Source organism: Oncorhynchus tshawytscha, linkage group LG16, assembly GCF_018296145.1.
Source record: "Oncorhynchus tshawytscha isolate Ot180627B linkage group LG16, Otsh_v2.0, whole genome shotgun sequence".
Classification (NCBI taxonomy): Eukaryota; Metazoa; Chordata; class Actinopteri; order Salmoniformes; family Salmonidae; genus Oncorhynchus; species Oncorhynchus tshawytscha.
The window spans coordinates 60,917,223-60,938,245 of NC_056444.1; the positions used below are offsets into that span (position 1 = coordinate 60,917,223).

Below are 21,023 nucleotides of genomic sequence, written 5' to 3' on the forward strand. Positions count from 1 at the left end.
CATACCCCTGAAGACTCAAGTCTTTAATTGCTGTCAAAGGTGCATCAACAAAGTACTGAGTAAAGGGTCTGAATACTTATGTAAATGTGATATCTGTTTTTTTTATTTTATAAATGTGCAAAAAATTATAGACAGTTTTTGCTTTGCCATTATTGAGGATTATCTATAGATTGATGAGGGGAAAAAAACAATTTAATCAATTTTAGAATAAGGCTGTAACGATATGGTTTCCAGTTTGCATAAAGTTCCTTGATGTCCGTCTTGGTATCCGCTTGCGGGGGGATATACATGGCTGTGATGATAACCGAGGAGAGTTCTTTTGGGAGATAATACGGTCGCCATTTGATTGTGAGGAATTCTAGGTCAGGTGAACAAAAGGAATTGAGTTCTTGTATGTTGTTATAATTACACCATGAGTCATTAATGATGAAACATACACCCACACCCTTCTTCTTACCGGAAAAATGTTTGTTCCTGTCGGCGCGATGCACTGAAAATCCTGTTGGCTGTACGGACTCTGACAGCATGTCCCTAGCTAGCCATGTGTCTGTGAACAGAGTATGTTACAATCTCGGATATCTCTTTGGAAAGCAACTCTTGCCCTAATTACGTTGACTTTGTTTACTAGGGACTGCTCCGGTACCTTCTTCTTCCACGCCGTTGTTTTCGGTCAGCCTCTGGAATCAGTTCAAATGCCCTGGGAGGTGAAGACAAGGATCCGCTTTGGGAAAGTCGTATTCCTGGTCATTCCTGGTCACTGATTTCCAATAGTTCTTCCCGGCTGTATATAATAATACTCAAGGTTTTCTCGGCTAACAATGTAAGAAATAATACCTCACAGTTTCCAAAGGAACCCCATCGGCGCCATCTTACAATTTACAAACAAAATATTTTTTTTTTAAATAAAACTTACACTGTTTTATTTATTTAGTTTATCTGAAAAAAAAAACTGAAACTAAACTGAATTTCAAATAAAAATCAAAACTACTATAACAACCTTGCTGCTGGCATGCAGTTGGGATTGTATTAACATAAGTAACAATAGTTTTTGAATGGATTATCCCTTTAATTTTCTAAATGCCAGTCCTTCAGCAATGGTACATTGTTAATATGACAAACTCTTCTTGCAGAGTGATGCCAAGCATCTAGTTAGTTTGCGATCATGTAACAATGATCACAAGTCGTGGCTGAACGACAACACGGATAATCTTGAGCTGGCTGGATTTTCCATGCAGCGGCAGGACAGAGAAGCTACGTCTGGTAAGACGAGGGGTGGGGGTGTGTGTCAGATGATGCGGATGCTACACTGCAGGACTGTTTTGCTAGCACAGATGAGAATATGTTCCGGGATTCATCCAGTGGCATTGAGGAGTATACCACCTCAGTCATCGGCTTCATCAATAAGTGCATTGACGACGTCGTCCCCACAGTGACCATATGTACATATCCCAACCAGAAGCCATGGATTACAGGCAACATCCGCATCAAGCTAAAGCCTAGAGCTGCTGCTTTCAAGGAGAGGGACACTAATCCGGACGCTAATAAGAAATCCTGCTTCGCTCTTAGACAAACCATCAAACATGCAAAGCGTCAAAACAGGATTAATATTGAATCCTACTCCACCGTCTCTGACTCTCGTTGGATGTGCCAGGGCTTGAAAACTATTACAGACTACAAATGGAAACCTTGCCGCGAGCTTCTCAGTGATGCGAGCCTACTAGACCAGCTAAATGCCTTTTTATGCTCGCTTTGAGGCAAGCAACGCTGAAACATGCATGAGAGCACCAGCTGTTCCGGATGACTGTGTGATAACGCTCTTGGTAGCCGATTTGAGCAAATAGGTCAACATTTACAAAACCGCGGGGCCAGACAGATTACCGGGACTTTTCAACCTCTCCCTGACCGAGTCTGTAATACCTACATGTTTCAAGCAGACCACCATAGTCCCTGTGCCCAAGGAAGCGAAAGTAACCTGCCTAAATGATTACCGTCCAGTTGCACTCATGTTGGTCGCCATTAAGTCTTTGAAAGGTTGATCATGGCTCACCAAAACCGCATCATCCTGGATACCCTATACCCACTCCAATTCGCATACCACCTCAACAGATCCATAGATGACGCAATCTCAATCACACTCTACACTGCCCTTTCCCACCTGGACAAAAGGATCACCTATGTGAGAATGCTGTTCATTGGCTACAGCTTAGCGTTCAACACCATAGTGCCCACAAAGCTCATCACTAAGCTAAGGACCCTGGAACTAAACGCCTCCCTCTGCAACTCGATCCTGGACTTCCTGACGGGCCCCACCAGGTGGTAAGGGTAGGCAACAACACATCTGCCAAGTTGATCCTCAACACTGGGCCCCCTCAGGGGTGCGTGCTTAGTCCCCTCCTGTATGCCCTCTTCACCCACGACTGCGTGGCCAAACGACTCCAACACCATCATTAAGTCTGCTGATGACACAACAGTGGTAGGCCTGATTACCGACAACGATGAGACAACCTATAGGGAGGACGTCAGAGACCTGGCAGAGTGGTGCCAGGACAACAACCTCTCCGTCAATGTGAGCAAGACAAAGGACTGCAAGTCGTGGACTACAGGAAAAGGCGGGCCAAACAGGCCCCCATTAACATCGACGGGGCTGTAGTAGAGCCAGTTGAGAGCTTCATGTTCCTTAGTGTCCACATCACCAACAAACTTTCATGGTCCAAACACACCAAGACAGTTGTGAAGAGGGCACGACAACAGCTTTTCCCCCTCAGGAGACTGAAAATATTTATCATGGGTCCCCAGATCCTCAAAATGTTCAACAGCTGCCCCCATCGAGAGCATCCTGACGGATTGCATCACCGCCTGGTATGGCACCTGCTCTGCACCTGACCGCAAGGCACTACAGAGGGTAGTGGGTACGGCCCAGTATATCACTGGGGCCAAGCTTCCTGCCATCCAGGACCTATATACTAGGCGGTGTCAGAGGAAAGCCCAAAAAATGGTCAAAAACTCCGGTCACCCATAGACTGTTCTCTCTGCTACCGCACGACAAGCGGTACCGGAGCGCCAAGTCTTGGACCAAAAGGCTCCTTTAACAGCTTCTACCCCCAAGCCGTAAGACTGCTGAACAATTAATCAAATTAATCAAATGGCAAATGTTTCATTAGCTGAAATAAAATATCCCAGATTTTGTGCATACCTTTGTTTACATCCTTGTTAGTGAGCATTTCTTATTTGCCAAGATAATCCATCCACCTGACAGGTGTGGCATATCAAGAAGCTGATTAAACAGCATGATCATTACACAGGTGCAGCTTGTGCTGGGGTCAATAAAATGCCACTCTAAAATGTGAGGTTTTGTCATACAACACAATGCCACAGAAGTCTTCAGTTTTGAGGGAGTGTACAATTGGCATGCTGATTGCAGGAATGTCCACCAGAGCTGTTGCCAGAGAATTCTTATGTTAATTTCTCTACCATAAGCCGCCTCCAAGATCGTTTTAGAGAATTTGTCAGTACGTCCAACCGGCCTTACAATCGCAGACCACGTGTAACCACGCCAGCACAGGACATCCAAATCCAGCTTCCTCACCTGCGAGATTGAGACCAGCCATTGAGGTCTGAGACCAGCCATCCAAACAGCTGATGAAACTGAGGAGTATTTCTGTCTGTAATAAAGCCCTTTTGTGGCGAGAATCTCATTGCCTGGGCCTGGATCCCCAGTGGGTGGGCCTGGCTCCTAATTAGGTGGACCTATGCCCTCCCAGGCCCACCCATGGCTGAGCCCCTGCCCAGTTGTAAAATCCATAGATCAGGGCCTAAATAATTGATTGATTTCCTTTGTAATGAGTTACAGTACATATAATCTTTGAAATTCTTGCAAGTTGCTTTCATATTTCTGTTCAGTATAAACTCAGCAAAAAAGACCCTGTCTTTCAAACATAATTCGTAAAATCCAAATAACTTCACAGATCTTCATTGTAAAGGGTTTAAACACTGTTTCCCATGCATGTTCAATGAACCCTAAACAATTAATGAACATGCACCTGTGGAATTAAGACACTTAACAGCTTACAGACGGTAGGCAATTAAGGTCACAGTTATGAAAACTTAGGACACTAAAGAGGCCTTTCTACTGACTCTAAAAAACACCAAAAGAAAGATGCCCAGGGTCCCTACTCATCTGCGTGAACGTGCCTTAGGCATGCTGCAAAGAGGCATGAGGACTGCAGATTTGGCTAGGGCAATAAATTGCAATGTCCGTACTGTGAAACGCCTAAGACAGCTCTACAGGGAGACAGGACGGACAGCTGATCGTCCTCGCAGTGGCAGACCATGTGTAACAACACCTGCACAGGATCGGTACATCCGAACATCACACCTGCGGGACAGGTACAGGATGGCAACAACAACTACCTGAGTTACACCAGGGACACACAATCCCTCCATCAGTGCTCAGACTGTCCGCAATAGGCTGAGAGAGGCTGGACTGAGGGCTTGTAGGCCGGTTGTAAGGCAGGTCCTCACCAGACATCACCGGCAACAACGTCGCCTATGGGCACAAACCGACCTTCGCTGCACCAGACAGGACTGGCAAAAAGTGCTCTTCGCTGGTGAGTCGCGGTTTTGTCTCACTAGGGGTGATGGTCGGATTCGCGTTTATCTTCGAAGTAATGAGCGTTACACCGAGGCCTATACTCTGGAGCGGGATCGATTTGGAGGTGGAGGGTCCGTCATGGTCTGGGGCGGTGTGTCACAGCATCATCGGACTGAGCTTGTTGTCATTGCAGGCAATCTCAATGCTGTGCGTTACAGGGAAGACATCCTCCTCCCTCATGTGGTACCCTTCCTGCAGGCTCATCCTGACATGACCCTCCAGCATGACAATGCAACCAGCCATACTGCTCGTTCTGTGCGTGATTTCCTGCAAGACAGGAATGTCAGTGTTCTGCCATGGCCAGCAAAGGGCCCGGATCTCAATCCCATTGAGCACATCTGGGACCTGTTTGATCAGAGTGTGAGGGCTAGGGCCATTCCCCCCCAGAAATGTCCAGGAACTTGCAGGTGCCATGGTGGAAGAGTGGGGTAACATCTCACAGCAAGAACTGGCAAATCTGGTGCAGTCCATGAATAGGAGATGCACTGCAGTACTTAATGCAGCTGACTGTTGCTTTTGATTTTGACCCCCCCTTGTTCAGGGACACATTATTCCATTTCTGTTAGTAACATGTCTGTGGAACTTGTTCAGTTTGTCTCAGTTGTTCAATCTTATGTTCATACAAATATTTACACGTTAAGTTTGATGAAAATAAACGCAGTTGACAGTGAGAGGACGTTTTTTTGTTGTTGCTGAGTTTATATCATCCAATCAAACAAACTGAATTACATACAGTCAAGGAAGGAATGTGAATGGAAAGTGCTCATACTGTCAGTTTGATCGGATCTTACCGTTCTATTGTGTTTTAGGAAGGTGGATAGCTGGCAGGGTGCGTGTCAATTGTATGAGATTGTGTGCAAGGTGTGCCTCCCGCAATCTGATTAACAAATTAGTTATTTTATTGTCATTTTGGCCCCAGCTATGCAAACACATTTCCTCCGTAACATAAGTCCTGTTTTGTTTATTGTTAAAGAACCGATTCCGTGATAAGAGTCCCTTGTATTCCGTAGGGAGCTGATATTCCAGACCTTAAGCCCTCTCATGGAAAACCCACTGTCGTTTCCCTCAGTCACCACGGCAAACTAATTTGCTGTGACTGCAGTAGCCAAGCTGCTATTGTAGTTAATGACTGTTGCAGTTAACAGTTGGGGAGAGGGTTTGCAATTACACTGAGAGCCCCCCCTTCTCTCCCTCTTTCTCTTCACAACGCTGAGTAATAGCGTCCGACTGCCTGGCTGCCAATTGCTTGAACCCCTTTTGTTAAAGTTCATGTATTGCTCTAGTGCCGGGCGCAATGAAGTGATGTATCCTTTTGAATACAACTGCATTACTCTCTTCGCCCAGAGTAGGGCCTTGACTCCCATTATGATTTCCCTACAACTTCACACGGACAATTAATGAATGGGTCTTGGAAGCACTTCAGCACACACAGCCTGTAATGGAATTGTGCGGTTGTTTGGCCCTCTTTGTCAGTGGGAACCATATTGGTGACCAGCTGGCCATTAAAGGCGGAGACAGGCCTGGACATATGTAGTGTACATTATATGGAGGTATTTACTGAATAATTTACTGAATACACAATGTCGGCCACTTCGGCAGCAGCTGCGAGCCCCTGCTCTGTCTCTCAAATTCATGCTCTTGCCCAGCTACAAAGTCTCCTTCTGATGATTCAAGCCAGCCAAAGTCATTGACCTCATTATTCTTGGCTTCTATCTGCGATAGCGAGGGGTAACAATACACAGTGGCTAAGAACTGGATGGACTAAAATGGTGGCATGCAAGATCTGCACAAGCAGTTTACTCTTTGCGCCTCAGTCTCAATGATCATTTTGAAAGTATAGTCGTAGTGGCTAGCGACTTCACTCCAACATCTGGAACTGTTGATGTATTGTGGTGTCGCAGTAGCCATTTACAGTAATGAGCATTGGGCAACTAAATGTGAAGTTTACATACCCTGAAGTCACTAACACTTTTTTTTTTTTTTGGGGGGCAGACAAGGTTGTGGGCTCTGGAAAATTGACCCAGAAATTGTTTTTCCAAAATAGTGGTATGAGGATTTTAGATTTCCTGCTTATTCCCACATTATTCCGGGAGTCTTTCAACCAGAATTTTCCAACGGTACAGAATGTCACCTTTTATTTGAGGGTATTTTCATACATGTCTGTTTTTAACATTTAGAAATGAAAGCACTTTATATATCTTGTCCCCCCTTTTGAAGAAGTCGTAAGTATTTTGACAAATTCATGTATTATGTATTAAAGTAGTCAAAAGTGTAGAATTTGTTGCATATTCCTAGCATGTAATGACTAGATCAAGCTTGTGACTAAAAACTTGTTTGATGCATTTGCAGTTTGCTTTGCATTTGCAGTTTTGTTTTGGATTTTGTTTTGCCCAATAGGAACTGAGTGGGGATTAATGTTTTGTCATTTTTGAGTCACTTTTATTGTAAATAAGAATAGAAGATGTTTCTGAACACTTCTACATTAATGTGGATGCTACCATGATTACTGATAATTATGACTGAATCATGAATAATGATGATAATACCCCCACAATCATGAAGAAATATCATACCCTCAAAAGAATGCAAACCTCTCACCATTACCAATAACAGGGGAGGTTAACAGTTTTGGGGGCGTATGATCTTTGTGCCTCTGTACATTTCTCACTCATCGTTATTCACAATTCATTCATGATTATTTCTCATCGAAATAGCATCCACGTTATTGTAGTGTTCTGAAACAGGTCAGAAACATCTTATATTGTTATTTACAATAAAAGTGACTCCAAAATGACATGATTCACCATTCATTTCCTATTGGGCAAAACACAATCCGAAACACAACCAAAACCAACTGCAATTGCAAGTTTGTAAAGTGACAAGCTTGATGTATTCAATGTGTGCAAGGAATATGGGACCGAATACTAATCTTTTGACCACCTTAATACATTATAAGTGAATTTATCCAAATACTTAGGACTTCTTCAAATGGGGGAGAGTAAATACATTAAGTGCTTTTGTTTCTACTAAACCATGTATGAAAATACCCTCAAATAAAATATGACATTCTGCACTGTCTCCTCATTTTGATCTCAAATAAAAAATGCTGGAGTATAGAGCCAAATGTTTAAAAAGAAATTGCTTCACTGTCCAAATAAATACGGAGGAGAGTGTATGTCAGGTGACCTAAAGTTTTTCCGTCATGTCTTAACAGGGTCCCATTTTCGTCAAACGGATGCTTATAGCTCAGCACTGGCACATTGGTGTCTGTCCAGTCTTGCACAGTAGGCAAGCTTTTAACCATTCGCTGACACCAACCTCAAGTGTTGGCAGCTACAATATCTGTTGATGTTAATGTGATTAGGCTTGATTTAACACTTTGCACGACAGTGATTTATATGAATGTTTATTGTCTTTCGGTAATAGAATCAGTCGGTGAAACTTAATGCATTGTTTGGTAATACACGTGCAACTGGAAAGCAAGGGGCCAACAAACTGGGGCTCGTGTTATTTGAAATCATACACCCTCTTCTTACACCAACACTTGAAATAATTCAATCTTCAAAGTCAATGAGAAAAGAGCAATATTTATTGGGATTAGGCGGGACATTTTGTCTGGAAGCATCCACCCAAATGAGGCATTTTCCCCCCCTTTGTTGATCGTTTGAGGATTTAAGATGCATTTGAAGCCAGTGTCTGCATGGATAATGGAAGGTTAGAGACTGTTATTTGATTTAAGCTCAGACACCAGAGATTAATATCTTTATTTTACACGTCAAAAATATCCCAAAGCATCTATGACTGAAAAGCTGGGGCCAATTTGACTGGTTATTGGATATCATTATAAATATTAGAGGTCAACTTTAACCTCTTGAGCTTATGGCTCAATACTGCCCCCGTTGGAGGAAGTGCGTGCCCATAGTAAACTGAAAATATTTTTTTCCAAAATTGCTAATATATGCATATAATAATAATTATTGAATAGAAAACACTCTAAAGTTTCTAAAACCGTTTAAATTATGTCTGTATGTAAAGCAGAACTCTCAGGGCAGCCTTTCTCCCAAACTCTCTCTTGTCAAGAGAAAAGTTGGGTCAACTTTGACGTCATCGCCCCCACCCTTCCCAGGCAGCTACCGATCTGGGAACAGTATGTATTTGTTCAGCGCGATGTCTGCTTTCAATTGGCACGTTCATTGTTTGAATTTCGCGCTCCCTCATCCTTTGGCGGGCGAAAATGCCCGGTTCACTCTCACATACATGCACTCTATTAGCGCGGCCGATTTGGGGAACGTTCTTTTCCAATAGACACCAGTTGAAGCCGGTTCGTTTGTTTGCGATTATCATTGTTTTACATGATAAAAACATCATTTTGCTCGATTCTGCACTTAGTTTGACCAGTTTAGTCGACATATAATATGTAATTTTGAAGTTTGATTGCGCAAGAGTGCGGACCAGAAGGAGCAGAAGTTATTTTGGGTGCATTTCAGCTGAAGCTGTTAGCATATGCTAATACAAAGACGCACAACTTGAAACCAAACGATGTATTGGGTAAGTATGACTCCTTCTACGTCTTCTGATCGAAGAACATCAAAGGTAAGGGAATATTTATGTGGTTATTTTGGGTTTCTGTGGACTCCAAACGTAGAGGAGACACTGCTAATATCTGAGCGCCGACTCATAGCATAGACTAGTGAACGAATTCTGTAACGTTAAAAATAAATGTAACACAGCGGTTGTATTAAGAAGAAGTGTATCTTTGTAACTATATGTAGAACATGTCTATTTAGTCATGTTTATTGCTTGTTATCTGACGTTATCTGTCCGAGCTATCATAATTTCTCCGGACATTTTGAGTAGCATTTTTGAAATGTCGTCATTGTAAACAGAGATTTATGGATATTAATGGCATATTATTGAAAAAAAAAAATGTACTGTGTAACATGTAATATTACTGTCATCTGATGAAGATTTTCAAAAGGTTAGTGAATTATTTATTTTTTAATCCTACTTTTAAATTTTATATTTTCTGGGACAAAATGGCCGCCGTTTGCCTTTTGTTTCGGTGGTGGTCTAATATAAATGTGTGCTATGTTTTCGCCGTAAAACATTTTAGAAATCTGACTTGCTGGGTAGATGAACAAGGTGTTTATCTTTCATTTGAGCTATTGGACTTGTGTAGGTGTGGAGGTTAAATATGTCTAAGAATATTTTTTCACATTTTGTGTTATGCTAATGAGCTTGAGCCGTAGTCACGATCCCGGATCCGGGATGGGTAGCATCAAGAGGTTAATAAATGACTTAGCCTATACTTTTTATTTTTTGTTTTGTTTTTAGATATTGTATTTGAGTTGGACTTCTCTGGAGTAACTTAACTGAAAGTAAAAATGTTCCAGCTTCCTCTACTTTATGCTTCTACTAAATAAAACTTTAGTATCAGCTGACATCTAGTGTTTTAAGTGTACTTGTTGTCTCTGTTTGCAGTGACCCAGCTCCAGCAGACCCTGGCTACAGTACAGGACCTCCTGGTCCAGCAGCAGCAGAAAATGCATGACCTGTCTCAGGAGCTATCTACCTCTGAGGTACGACATCATCATATTCACACACACACTCAAACAAATATGCTTAATCTCACCTGTCTCTCAGGCTACTGGTGCCGTACACACTAGTCTGGCTCAGACCTGGGTCAAATACGTAGATCAAATACTTTATATGTGTTTGAGTGGTGCTTGATTTTTTAGGCTGCAACTTTTGGGACAATTTCATTGGTTCTGTTTTACTGGGAAAACAAAAAATGCAATACAAGTATTTGAAAGTGTTTGACTTAGTATTTGAACCAGGTCTGGTCTGGCTACAGCCAGTGGTAAAAAGAAGTAGAACACACTCCAACTGTCTGCTGTTTTTAGTGGAAAGTTCAAGGTTTTGTTCATAAGGCACCAAATGAAAGACAACGCACTGATGCAGGGAGGGACTACTTCGTTTTCCATTGTGAAACATTTGAAAATGTTTTCCGATGCATGCCCTAATGAACATGACCCAAGACAGAGGATTTATTTGGTTCATCGCGCTCTAGTGACTCCTTGTGGTGGGGAGAGCGCATGCAGGCTGACTTCGGTCGTCAGTTGAATGGTTTTTCCTCCAACACATTGGGGGTGCAGCTGGCTTCCGAGTTAAGCAGGCGGTGTTAAGAAGTGCGGTTTGGTTATGTTTTGGAGGATACGTGACTCGACCTTTGTCTCTTCTGAGCCCGTTGGGGAGTTGCAGCGATGAGACAAGATCGAAAAAGGTGGTTCAATACACATTTTATTTGTCACATGCTTTGTAAAACAACCGGTGTAGACAAACAATGAAATGCTTACTTAACGTGCCCTTACCAACAATAACAACAACAAAAAAAGCACAAGAGAATTTCGACACCATCTAAGGGATGGGCATTTGAGATTATTTTACAATTCAAATAATGTCATGAAATTTTTTCAGATATCAGAATAGTCTAAATAATAAAATAAAACTCTCAGCTCTCTTGACCAATCAGACTGACTCAAATGCACATGGCAATTGTAAACAGCGAACAGGCTGCTTTTCACTGTTGGTTTTAGCCAAACACTATGGGGAAAGAGAAGTCTGAATTTCGCCATGATAGAACCGGTGTCTGTATGTAGCCTCGCTACTTTTATAGCCTCGCTACTGTATATAGCCTGTCTTTTTAATGTTGTTTTATTTCTTTACTTACCTATTGTTCACCTAATACCTTTTTTGCACTATTGGTTAGAGCCTGTAAGTAAGCATTTCACTGTAAGGTCTACCTACACCTGTTGTATTCAGCGCACGTGACAAATAAACTTTGATTTGACTCTATTACAAAAAAGGTTTTCTGATGAGTGTTTTGCATTGCTCTGTGCCAATCTTGTGGAAACTCGGTTAGGTGAACACCTGTAATTGCTATTTGAAGCGCCGAAAATAGCATACCGATGTCAGGGCAGACTGGAGGGCTAAATGCACAGTATTAGCTCAAGACGTTATAAAAATTACATTCAAAGGTTTGTTTATTAAATTAAGTCAAATGTCATGGTATATCCATGTAGGTAACAATGACACAATGGTAATTACATTTATAACAAAGCTTTTCAATTGTCCAAATAGGCCTACACATTGTTTTTGCTACCAAATTTACTCACTCAAGTAATTGATTACTAACGTCCGTTTGGATATCTGGATAGATATTCCTACCACCATCTCAGATTGTGCAAAATGTGTTAGAAACATAAGATTAGCATTCCTGAAACATTCTTTTGTTAAAATATAATTTGATCTCTGAGAAAATTAAGCAAATTGATTGAACAAAACATTTTCATATTCATTTATAGGATTCATATAATCTTCAATAAATATAGTACCTAACATCTGATTTGGACCATAATTCTTCCTAACAATGAGTATCGCATGAGAAATCCAATAAAATGATCAAAATCCACCCACGGATCCCCCACACCCCAATCCCAACCCAACAACCCGTATACCGTATTAGTTCTCTGTCTCACAAGTAGTATGGTGGTGTGGCTTGGAGTATTGCTTCTTCATCCTATGTAATGTATTCCCTGTGAATCTGGTGATGCTTTTTTTTCTTCTCCCTTTTATAGAGAAGTAATCCTTTGAAGTTGCTTGCATTATTTTCCATAAATGAAGTACGAAGTTCACCCACTAGATGTCGCTGTTCCTGCTACTGCCACACCTTTTTTATAAATTGTGCTGGTCTCTAGTCTTTATTAAATGGATCACAACATTTTCTTAGCAACTTTGGTGAAAATAAATTGTGTGGCCAGTTCTCCATGAAAGCAATTCAGTTTGTCATCTCATCATGACATCCATGATGTTATCAACTTCTGCCATAACTCTGTTCTTGGCTTAAATTTTATCGTCCACTTTCACAATCCACAGTTACAACCGTTTAGGTGCTAAGGGCCGAATGATTGTTTTAAAACTCGTCATGTCAAAAAAAATTGGTTTACTTAAGTGCAAGTATGAAATGTTACTTGTTCTTTATCACGCTGTCATAAATCGTTTTATGATCATCGGCCCAAAAAACTCCCTTGGAATCAAGACCATCTCAGACAATGTTTTATGTCCACAGCTTGTTAAGCACATGGGGTGTTCGTCTGTAGCATCTGGATGGCGCAGGAAAACATATGCGTACGCATCTGTTTCTGCAAACGGCAGAGAAAAATATGAATCTCTCCCCTGGATGAGGTTAATCAAAACCGCCGACTCATAGCTCATTTTCGAGTGAGTCTCTCTTGCCCCCACGCCGCTTCCTAAACTGAGTTGAAAGGATAGTTGTGTTTTTGGGTGGGAGGGAGGGAGGGGGTGGACAAAACCCTAACTGAGCCACTATGCAAACAGAACTTTGTGTGTACCATTTTTCTTTGTCTTGGCAAGCCCCAGTCCGATCCAGTCACTGTTAAGCCCACTTTAAACAATGAACTACATCTGCAGCACTGGAGAACAAGAGATGTTTTTTTTTTTTGCCAAAACACAGATTGGATTAAAAAGTGCCCGCTTCATTTGCTATGAGTGCCTTGTTGGAAGGCGGCAGTGTATAAAAAGTATATTTCACATCAAAACACCCATTAAACAAATCATAAACTCTGCTTTATAGCTATAGTGTTGATCTTAAATTTTCCACAGAGAGACGTAGAAGCCCTGTTGTTCCCAGGCCATATGGGAAATTGGGAAATTGTTTTCAGGTCCGGAGCGTGTGATTAAGAACACATGTTGGAGCTGCCGAGCTACTTATCGTTTGCAGTTAGCGGCTTTCTGGGTTTCTCCCCTCGCCGCTCAAAGTGCGCCACTCTTGGCAATTATACCTCTCAACGCGGAAATGTGCATTTAACCCGAAACACATGCCGACTTCTGTTTCATCAGCTGCTAAGTAAACAGTTCTTAAAGTTTGGAAACCGCTGAATTGCAATGTATATGGCACCCCAACACAAACTGACTGGGGATGTCATTATACAAGTGAGAGATTGCGCACACACACTCACACACACATATTATATATTTCTGCCTACAAACCTCAGAGGGCCCAGCAAAATGTACTCTGTGGGTATTTACTCTATAATCATGACTTATTTTGAAAATGATCACCTAGCTACATCATACCACTACTGTTAAATGCCTCGGTGAAGAATGAATAGGCTTCAGGGTAATTCGTCTCCAATGTTAACAGGAGGGGTAGCCCCCTATTTTGGTCCCATTATCATTACAAATCTGCCAGTTAACTGTGTTTGCTCCGCTGTCTCAATTCAGTGATAGTTCTCTTTATTAGTGGCTGCACATAGAAGATTAAGAAACTGCTGTTCTGTACCAGAAGAAGCACTCCGGCACTGGGAAAGTAGAATAAATAGACTGAAATCAATTGCGCCCGTGTTTTCCCTGGAAAACGCTCCTCGGGGATTTCTTTTGAAGCTAATTCTACCATAAATATACATGCATTACAAGGAAAAAGACAACACAGTCGGCTGGTGGAGTAACTGTGAATTAATTTGCCTTTAGACATTTTGAAACAAGGCTTGTTAAGATCCTATCTGTTGCTAATGGTCCGTAGGCATTTTATCTTCATTTATTTCACGCATTGCCATCCATGGAGGAGTTGTTAGATTTTTTTCTCTCTCTTTTGCTCGTAATATATTTTTCTGGAACCACTTAGTTAAGCAGCAGAAAGGGGCTGACCCCTATCACACCCAAGCAACCACTCAAGACAGATTAGGAACACAGCTATTACACCAGTTAAGAGGAAACTGTATAGCGCTTAACAGCACTGGTCATAGATCAAAGTCTCCGTTCTTAAGCCAGAGTACGCAAAGTGATTATAGGGGCAGTTATAATCATATGAATAGAATTAGAAGATTCAATTATGTGCATGTAATTCTTACTATGCTGCTATAATGCTTTCTGTACATTACTTTATTATGAACATGGTGTCATGCCACACTTGACAAAGGAAATGACCACATGACTATTTCTGAAATCACAATGTCAACATGACATAACACCTTATGTTCAGTTAGCATGGTGTATAATGCCAGCTGACATATGTCATGTTGCCATGAATAAGCGTGGTTATAATGCAGGAATATTATGTCTGCGGCCAAAACTACCATACGGTTGCGTCAACCTTCGCTGTAGTGCACAACGTAGCGAATAGGGTGCCATTTGGGTAGTATCCACAGTTTTAAGTAGGCGTCATGACTGTGAAGCGTTTCCCTGTTTCTTAGAGTTTTACGTCTTGGAAGTCTAGAAGAAGCCTCAGCCTGTGGAGCAATAACATTTTTTCTTTCCAAAGGTAAAATGAGAGAGAAGCACATTCCAACCTTATTATGTGGGGGGCCGTGGGGAGACCTGGTATTAAGATGCTTCTAATGAGGTGAACCATGAATGTCTTCACCAAGGCTCCTACCTATGCACACCCAGGACGGTTTTGGGGCTTTATGTATCAAGCGTCTTCGAGTAAGAGTGCCGATTTTATGATCAGTATTGCCTTTTAGATCACAATTCATAAGATTTCATGGACAGGGGGCACCTGATCCTAGATCAGCACTCCTACTCTGAGAAGCTTGATACATACGGCCCCTGATGTTCCCTGGAAAACACCGCACTCTCCCTCCCTCCGATGTAAATGAGTCTGATCCCTCTCAGATGTGATTCAATTAATTTCTCTTAGATGTAATTACAATTGAAAGAGACCAAGTTATCCGTCTCACCGTGATAGGGTGTCTCAGCTTCCTAACTAGCTGCCTCTAGTGAGTCTGGAGTTCTTAATTACAGTTTTTTAGTATAAATTTTATCCTCCTTTCCCCACTTTGTTTTTCTCCTTTTCTCTGGTCTCATCCATATACCGCCCTTCTCCCCTTCAGAAACAAAAAGGATAGAGGTGCAGGTCTGTTCGGTTAGATTACCAAGGGTCCAAAAGCACCTGCTTGTCCAGGTGAATATGGGCTGGTTTTAAGAGTATTTTCCCGGTTGAGGAGTGTCCATTACAAATGCTAAAGTGTATTTGTCTTTAACCAAATGTGGATTTTCACTAAGACAGTGATAGCTAAAAGCAATTTGGTTCACGCTGGCTATTGCAGTTGCATAGAAGGACTGAAATGTCATAGAAACAAACAAAATCGACGCTATTGGCTACATGTTCACATATTGTGTCTTTCTTTTGACGAATGACTTCATACGTCTGCTTGGAACAGAAATACAATGGATGGATTTTTTAAAAATTATTTGCTATTCAAATATTGCCAGAGGCCACTACAATTAGCCGTCATTCCCTGTCGCAATTCATGCCATGCCAGGCTGTGTGTGATAACACTCACCTTTGATAAAAGAAGAAAAATAGCTGTCAACTTATGGTTGCCTTATGAATGCCCCTATTGTTCAGGATAAGGTTCATTATCCAAAACTGCCATCCTGCCCTAATCCATTTTGGGAAATATGGAAAACTATGTAAAAATTGGAATGATCCACAGTCAAGTGAAACCCAATTTTTTTCTGCACGACTTTTGACTAGGGCCCATAGGGCTCTGATTAAGAATAGTGCACTATATAGGGAGTAGGGTGCCATTTGGGAAAATACCACTACCTTTTTGTGACGATCCTGTCTACAAAGATGAACTTTAGTCCAGAGGCTTGTTGTTTGCTCCCACCCCTCTCCCGTCACATGGGGACTTGTATGTAGACTCACATGCTGTTGTGATATGATTACACACCAGCTTGTGTGGCATTAGGCATTTGCTCTGTTTGTTTACATCGCTGCCCTCTCAACCATTCTCTCGTTTGAAAGTGTTATCCTGTTAGGTCGCATGAACAAATGAAGATCACAGAGATGTAGCAACATGCTTGACGAAAGTAGCTTTCTGTCCTCTTTTAATGTTGCTTATGGACCTAGACTGTACTGTATGCTCCCTGACCCATGGTATGTTATAGTTTATCTTCCCTCTTCTTCCAATAGGCATCCTCTTCAACCAACCGCATCCTGGATACCCAGACCATCGGCGATCTGAAAGCTGAAATAGGGTCATTGAAGGGCTTGCTTCTCGGCAGGTAATAACTCAAACACTGCGTGTCGTCGTTTAAAATGGCACCCTATCCCCTATCTAGTGCACTACTGGCGAAAGGTAGTAGGACTTGCCTTGTTAAATCAAATAAAAAATATATAGGGAATCGTTATCGAAGCTCAGCCTACTACCTTCCTCCGCAGTGCCTTCAGCTCTACCCTGTTTGGCACTGTCTGTCTGTCACAGCATGAAAATGGATTCTGTTTTGTAATAGTCATTAGCATGCATGATTATGTACTCAGTGCCGCTAATGAGGCTCAAAGCAACAGTTTACGTCGGAAAAATCAGCCAGATGAAAATTGCCTCAGAACTGTCAGGTTGTACATGTTTTGTTTTCCTGTGTACATCCTAATAAGCTTTTAAGTATTTTGTTTCACTCTCCTTTGCCTGACTTTCACAATAAGTTTTGCGTAAGGGGTTAATCAGCGAAGAAAAACACAGAAGCACCATCTGTCGCCAAACTTGTTCTCTCTCTTTCCCTATTTTCAAATGACCTGATTAGGCAGTAAACATTTTGTATTCCTTTAGTGCAGATCCCTTTTAAGGCGTAACCATTTCTTTTTGATCTTGAAAGAATTAATGAATATAATTTAATATCTTGGCCAATCTTTAGCAGGTGTGGAGAACATCTGGCTGTTGAAAAAAGCTCTACCTATTTTTCTTTTATTTATTTATATATACACACACTGATAAGGCCAGCATCCCGGAGTCGCCTCTTCACTGTTGACGACTGGTGTTTTTTGGGTACTATTTAATGAAGCGTCTGTTTCCCAAATTAGACACTCAATGTACTTGGCCCCTTGCTCAGTTGTGCACCAGGGCCTCCCACACTTTCTTTTCTGGTTAGAGCCTGTTTGCGCTGTTCTGTGAAGGGAGTAGTGCACAGCGTTGTACGAGATCTTCAGTTTCTTGGCAATTTCTCGCATGGAATAGCCTGTAATCGAACCCACAAATGCTGATGCTCCAGATACTCAACTAGTCTAAAGAAGTACAGTTTTATTGCTTCTTTAATCAGAACGACAGTTTTCAGCTGTGCTAACATAATTGCAAAAGGGTTTTCTAATGATCAATTAGCCTTTTAAAATGATAAACTTGGATTAGCTAACACAACGTGCCATTGTAACACAGGAGTGATGGTTGCTGATAATGGTCCACTGTACACCTATGTAGATATTCCATTTAAAATCTGCCATTTCCAGCAATAATAGTCATTTACAACATTAACAATATCTACACTGTATTTCTGATCAATTTGATGTTATTTTAATGGACTAAAAATGTTATTTTCTTTCAAAAACAATAACATTTCTAAGTTAACCTAAACTTTTGAATGGTAGTGTATATGTGTTCCCACTATGGGAAACAGTGATCTTTCCACTGTGCTTATTTCGATTTTCAGTGTACAAGTTTTTGATTTGGATAACATGTGTGTTGAACGAATATCCCTGCCTTCTATCTCTCTCCAGGAGGCAGTTCCCCGCATCACCATCCGTCCCAAAGATTCCATCCTGGCAGATGCCCCTGAAGCCGGCCACCATCTCCACCAGCTCTCCTTCCATCAACCACACCAACAGCAGCAGCGACATCTCCCCCGTCAGCAACGAGTCGGCTTCCTCCTCCCCCATCAAAGATGGCCGCCACAGCCCCCAAGACGCCCTGGGAGGTCCTGACGGAGCCCACGGCCTCAACGGAGAGAATGGCGTGGGGCTGGGAGGAGGAGCCACACTGCCCCCCCTGGACCTTAAGGATCAGGTCCGCATGGAGGTGCAGGGTGAGGAGGAGAAGAAAGAGGAGGATGTGAAGGAAGAAGAGGAGGAGGAAGATGACGTGAGCCATGTGGAGGAGGAGGAGCATCTGAGCGTGCCAGCGGAGGATCGTCGGGGGGGGGACGGACAGATCAACGAACAGGTGGACAAGCTGAGGAGGCCCGAGGGGGCCAGCAATGAGAGCGAGGTGGATTAGACCAGACCGTGAGCACAAAGCACAACAAAACCCCTTTTTCCTTATGGTTCTCATTTCATTTGAAGGTCCTGTTTCAGTCTGGTCCCATTTGACCATCCTTTCTGTAACTGTACTGTTTTGCCTCTGTTATATAGTGAACAATCTCAATTATGAGCGAAGGTTTGAGAAACATAGCAAAAAAAAAAGGTTAATGTTGGTGTGTCTGCCCCTTGTAAGCACCTGGCTTACATCAATTTACTTTTCATCATTCAAACAAAACGATTGCATGCCTGGGAAAGTAATGTGACGTTTCAGCAGGATGGGGGAGATAAGAGCAATATTCAATACAAATTACTATCAAAAATTATTTGCAATCCTGCTTTCTCTTATTCCTTGTGTGGCACTTGGTACTGTCAATTTTCATGACCGACAATAATCACCTGGTGTAGTGAGCTTGGTTTCCAATGTATCTGAGCTCATTTGAAGAATCATTTGAGGGTGTGTCCCAAATGGCACCCTATTCCCTATGTAGAATGTGTTCCAAATGGCACCCTATTCCCTATGTAGGTTGTGTCTCAAATGACACCCTATTCTCTATGTTTTGACAAGGGTCTGTAGAACTTTGGTCAAAAGTATTGCACTATATAGGGAATAGGTTGCCATTTGGTACTCAGCCTGAGTAACCTGTTCTGGACACCAAAGAAATTGTATGCTCCCCTATATTCTTCAGTTCTATGTAAGGAGTCAGACGGCTTGTCCCCCTGTACTCGTCTCAAAGTCATCCCAGAGATCACTGAAAATATTACTGGGACTGCGTCTGAAACAGAACCCTATTCCCTATCCGATTCACTACTTTTGACCAATAGTAGGGCACTCCATAGGGAATAGGGTGCCATTTCAGACGCAGCCTGTCAACAGAGCCGAGGGAGAGGACAAGCAGCGTTAGGCTAGGGCAGCGTTAGGCTAGGGCAACGTTTAGGATCTTTCATGTGTCCCCTCACATTGGTGTCAGTCTGTCAATAATTCAGAAAGGCCAGGAGGTGGCATTTGGGCTGAAATAAAAGCCTTGAAATTTGAGATTAGAACACGATGATGGGTTTTGTTCCACGAGCGTTCAAGAGCGCTGAAAGGAAGGGAAGATAAATGTGTTTTTTTACCTCTTTCTAAAGGGGCTGCCTCGTGCATTCTGTCACTCTGTATGTGGTGAGAGAGATCCCAGCCTGCCTCTTCAGCTGCATCTCAGTCTCCAGCAGGGCTAGCTGAATTGGTTTATGAAGTATGTTAATAATCAAATGATCAACAAATAACAGATGTATTAGTTCATGCAGCTTGAAATGTCAAGGAGGCTAAAAGCGCAAATCTAATCGTGAAAGCCCTGTTGTATTATATTTTATTTCATGACAAACCCTCCGGTCCAAATTATATAGGCCTCCTACAGTGAGTAATCTTTTACGCTAAAACAGCGCCAATATTTTGTAATTAAACCGTATAAAACAATGGATGTCGCCATGGATGTTGTGGCAGGTGGGAATCTAGCTCTGAAGGCAGAGGTGGGGGCGGGAGGGGGAACTGAAAGTAATGTATGAATACTTACCTTATTAAATTACTCACTCGCCAGCTGATGAGATAGAGAAAAAAGGTCCACGAGTGAAAATGAGGGTATCAGCTCTCTTGTGGTATTTTAACTTGCATCAAAGGGCCTTCAAAGTAACACAATAACGGTAGAGGGAGGTGAACCTTTCTAAGTGGCAGCAGTCATAGTCCGCAAACGCTGTTCTATTAGAATAGAAGTAACAGGGTAGTAAAGAATCTGAAGTATGATACTGTCATGAGAGATTCTTTTGTTTGCAATTGTATTGGACATGATCTGACATTCTGATCTATGAATTTGTCTGCGAATGAAGACCACTGGCTGATAATGTGGCAGAATTGCTCAAATGAGAGGTCCCCAAGTGTCACTCATGCCTTTTAAACTACTGCAGTTTCACTGACTGGTCCTCTATGTATAAAATGTACCCAGCTTATAATTGTGACTGTATGAGCTTCTGATATCAAACAGAAATGTATATTATTGTAATAAATTTGGTTTATCTCAAGTTACTTTAATTGCCACTTTTTTATCGAATCAATTAGGCCGTGATTCAATCTGACACTGGGGTACAGCGCCATTGTAGGGGTGTGTAACAGTACACATGTTTGTACCAAACTGTTTGGTAAGGCGACTTCAGTTCGCACTGTGAACCTGAATGAATACATTATTTTTTAAATTACAAAATAATAACTCTAGGCCTATAGGCTATGTCTACACTGCGTTGTATGTCTGATTC

The 21,023-nt window shown here is 42.0% G+C and overlaps 1 protein-coding gene across 1 annotated transcript in view; it reads left to right on the plus strand.

Moving 5' to 3' along the window:
• pex14 (peroxisomal biogenesis factor 14) overlaps positions 1 to 20,796 on the plus strand; it is a 105,066-nt gene extending 84,270 nt beyond the window's left edge. The window contains exons 7-9 of the mRNA XM_024375656.2: positions 10,133 to 10,230; positions 16,650 to 16,741; positions 18,222 to 20,796. Coding sequence (XP_024231424.1) covers positions 10,133 to 10,230; positions 16,650 to 16,741; positions 18,222 to 18,717 — 686 coding nt within the window. The 3' untranslated portion in view covers positions 18,718 to 20,796. The remainder of the gene's footprint in view (positions 1 to 10,132; positions 10,231 to 16,649; positions 16,742 to 18,221) is intronic.
• Positions 20,797 to 21,023: the final 227 nt, after the last annotated feature.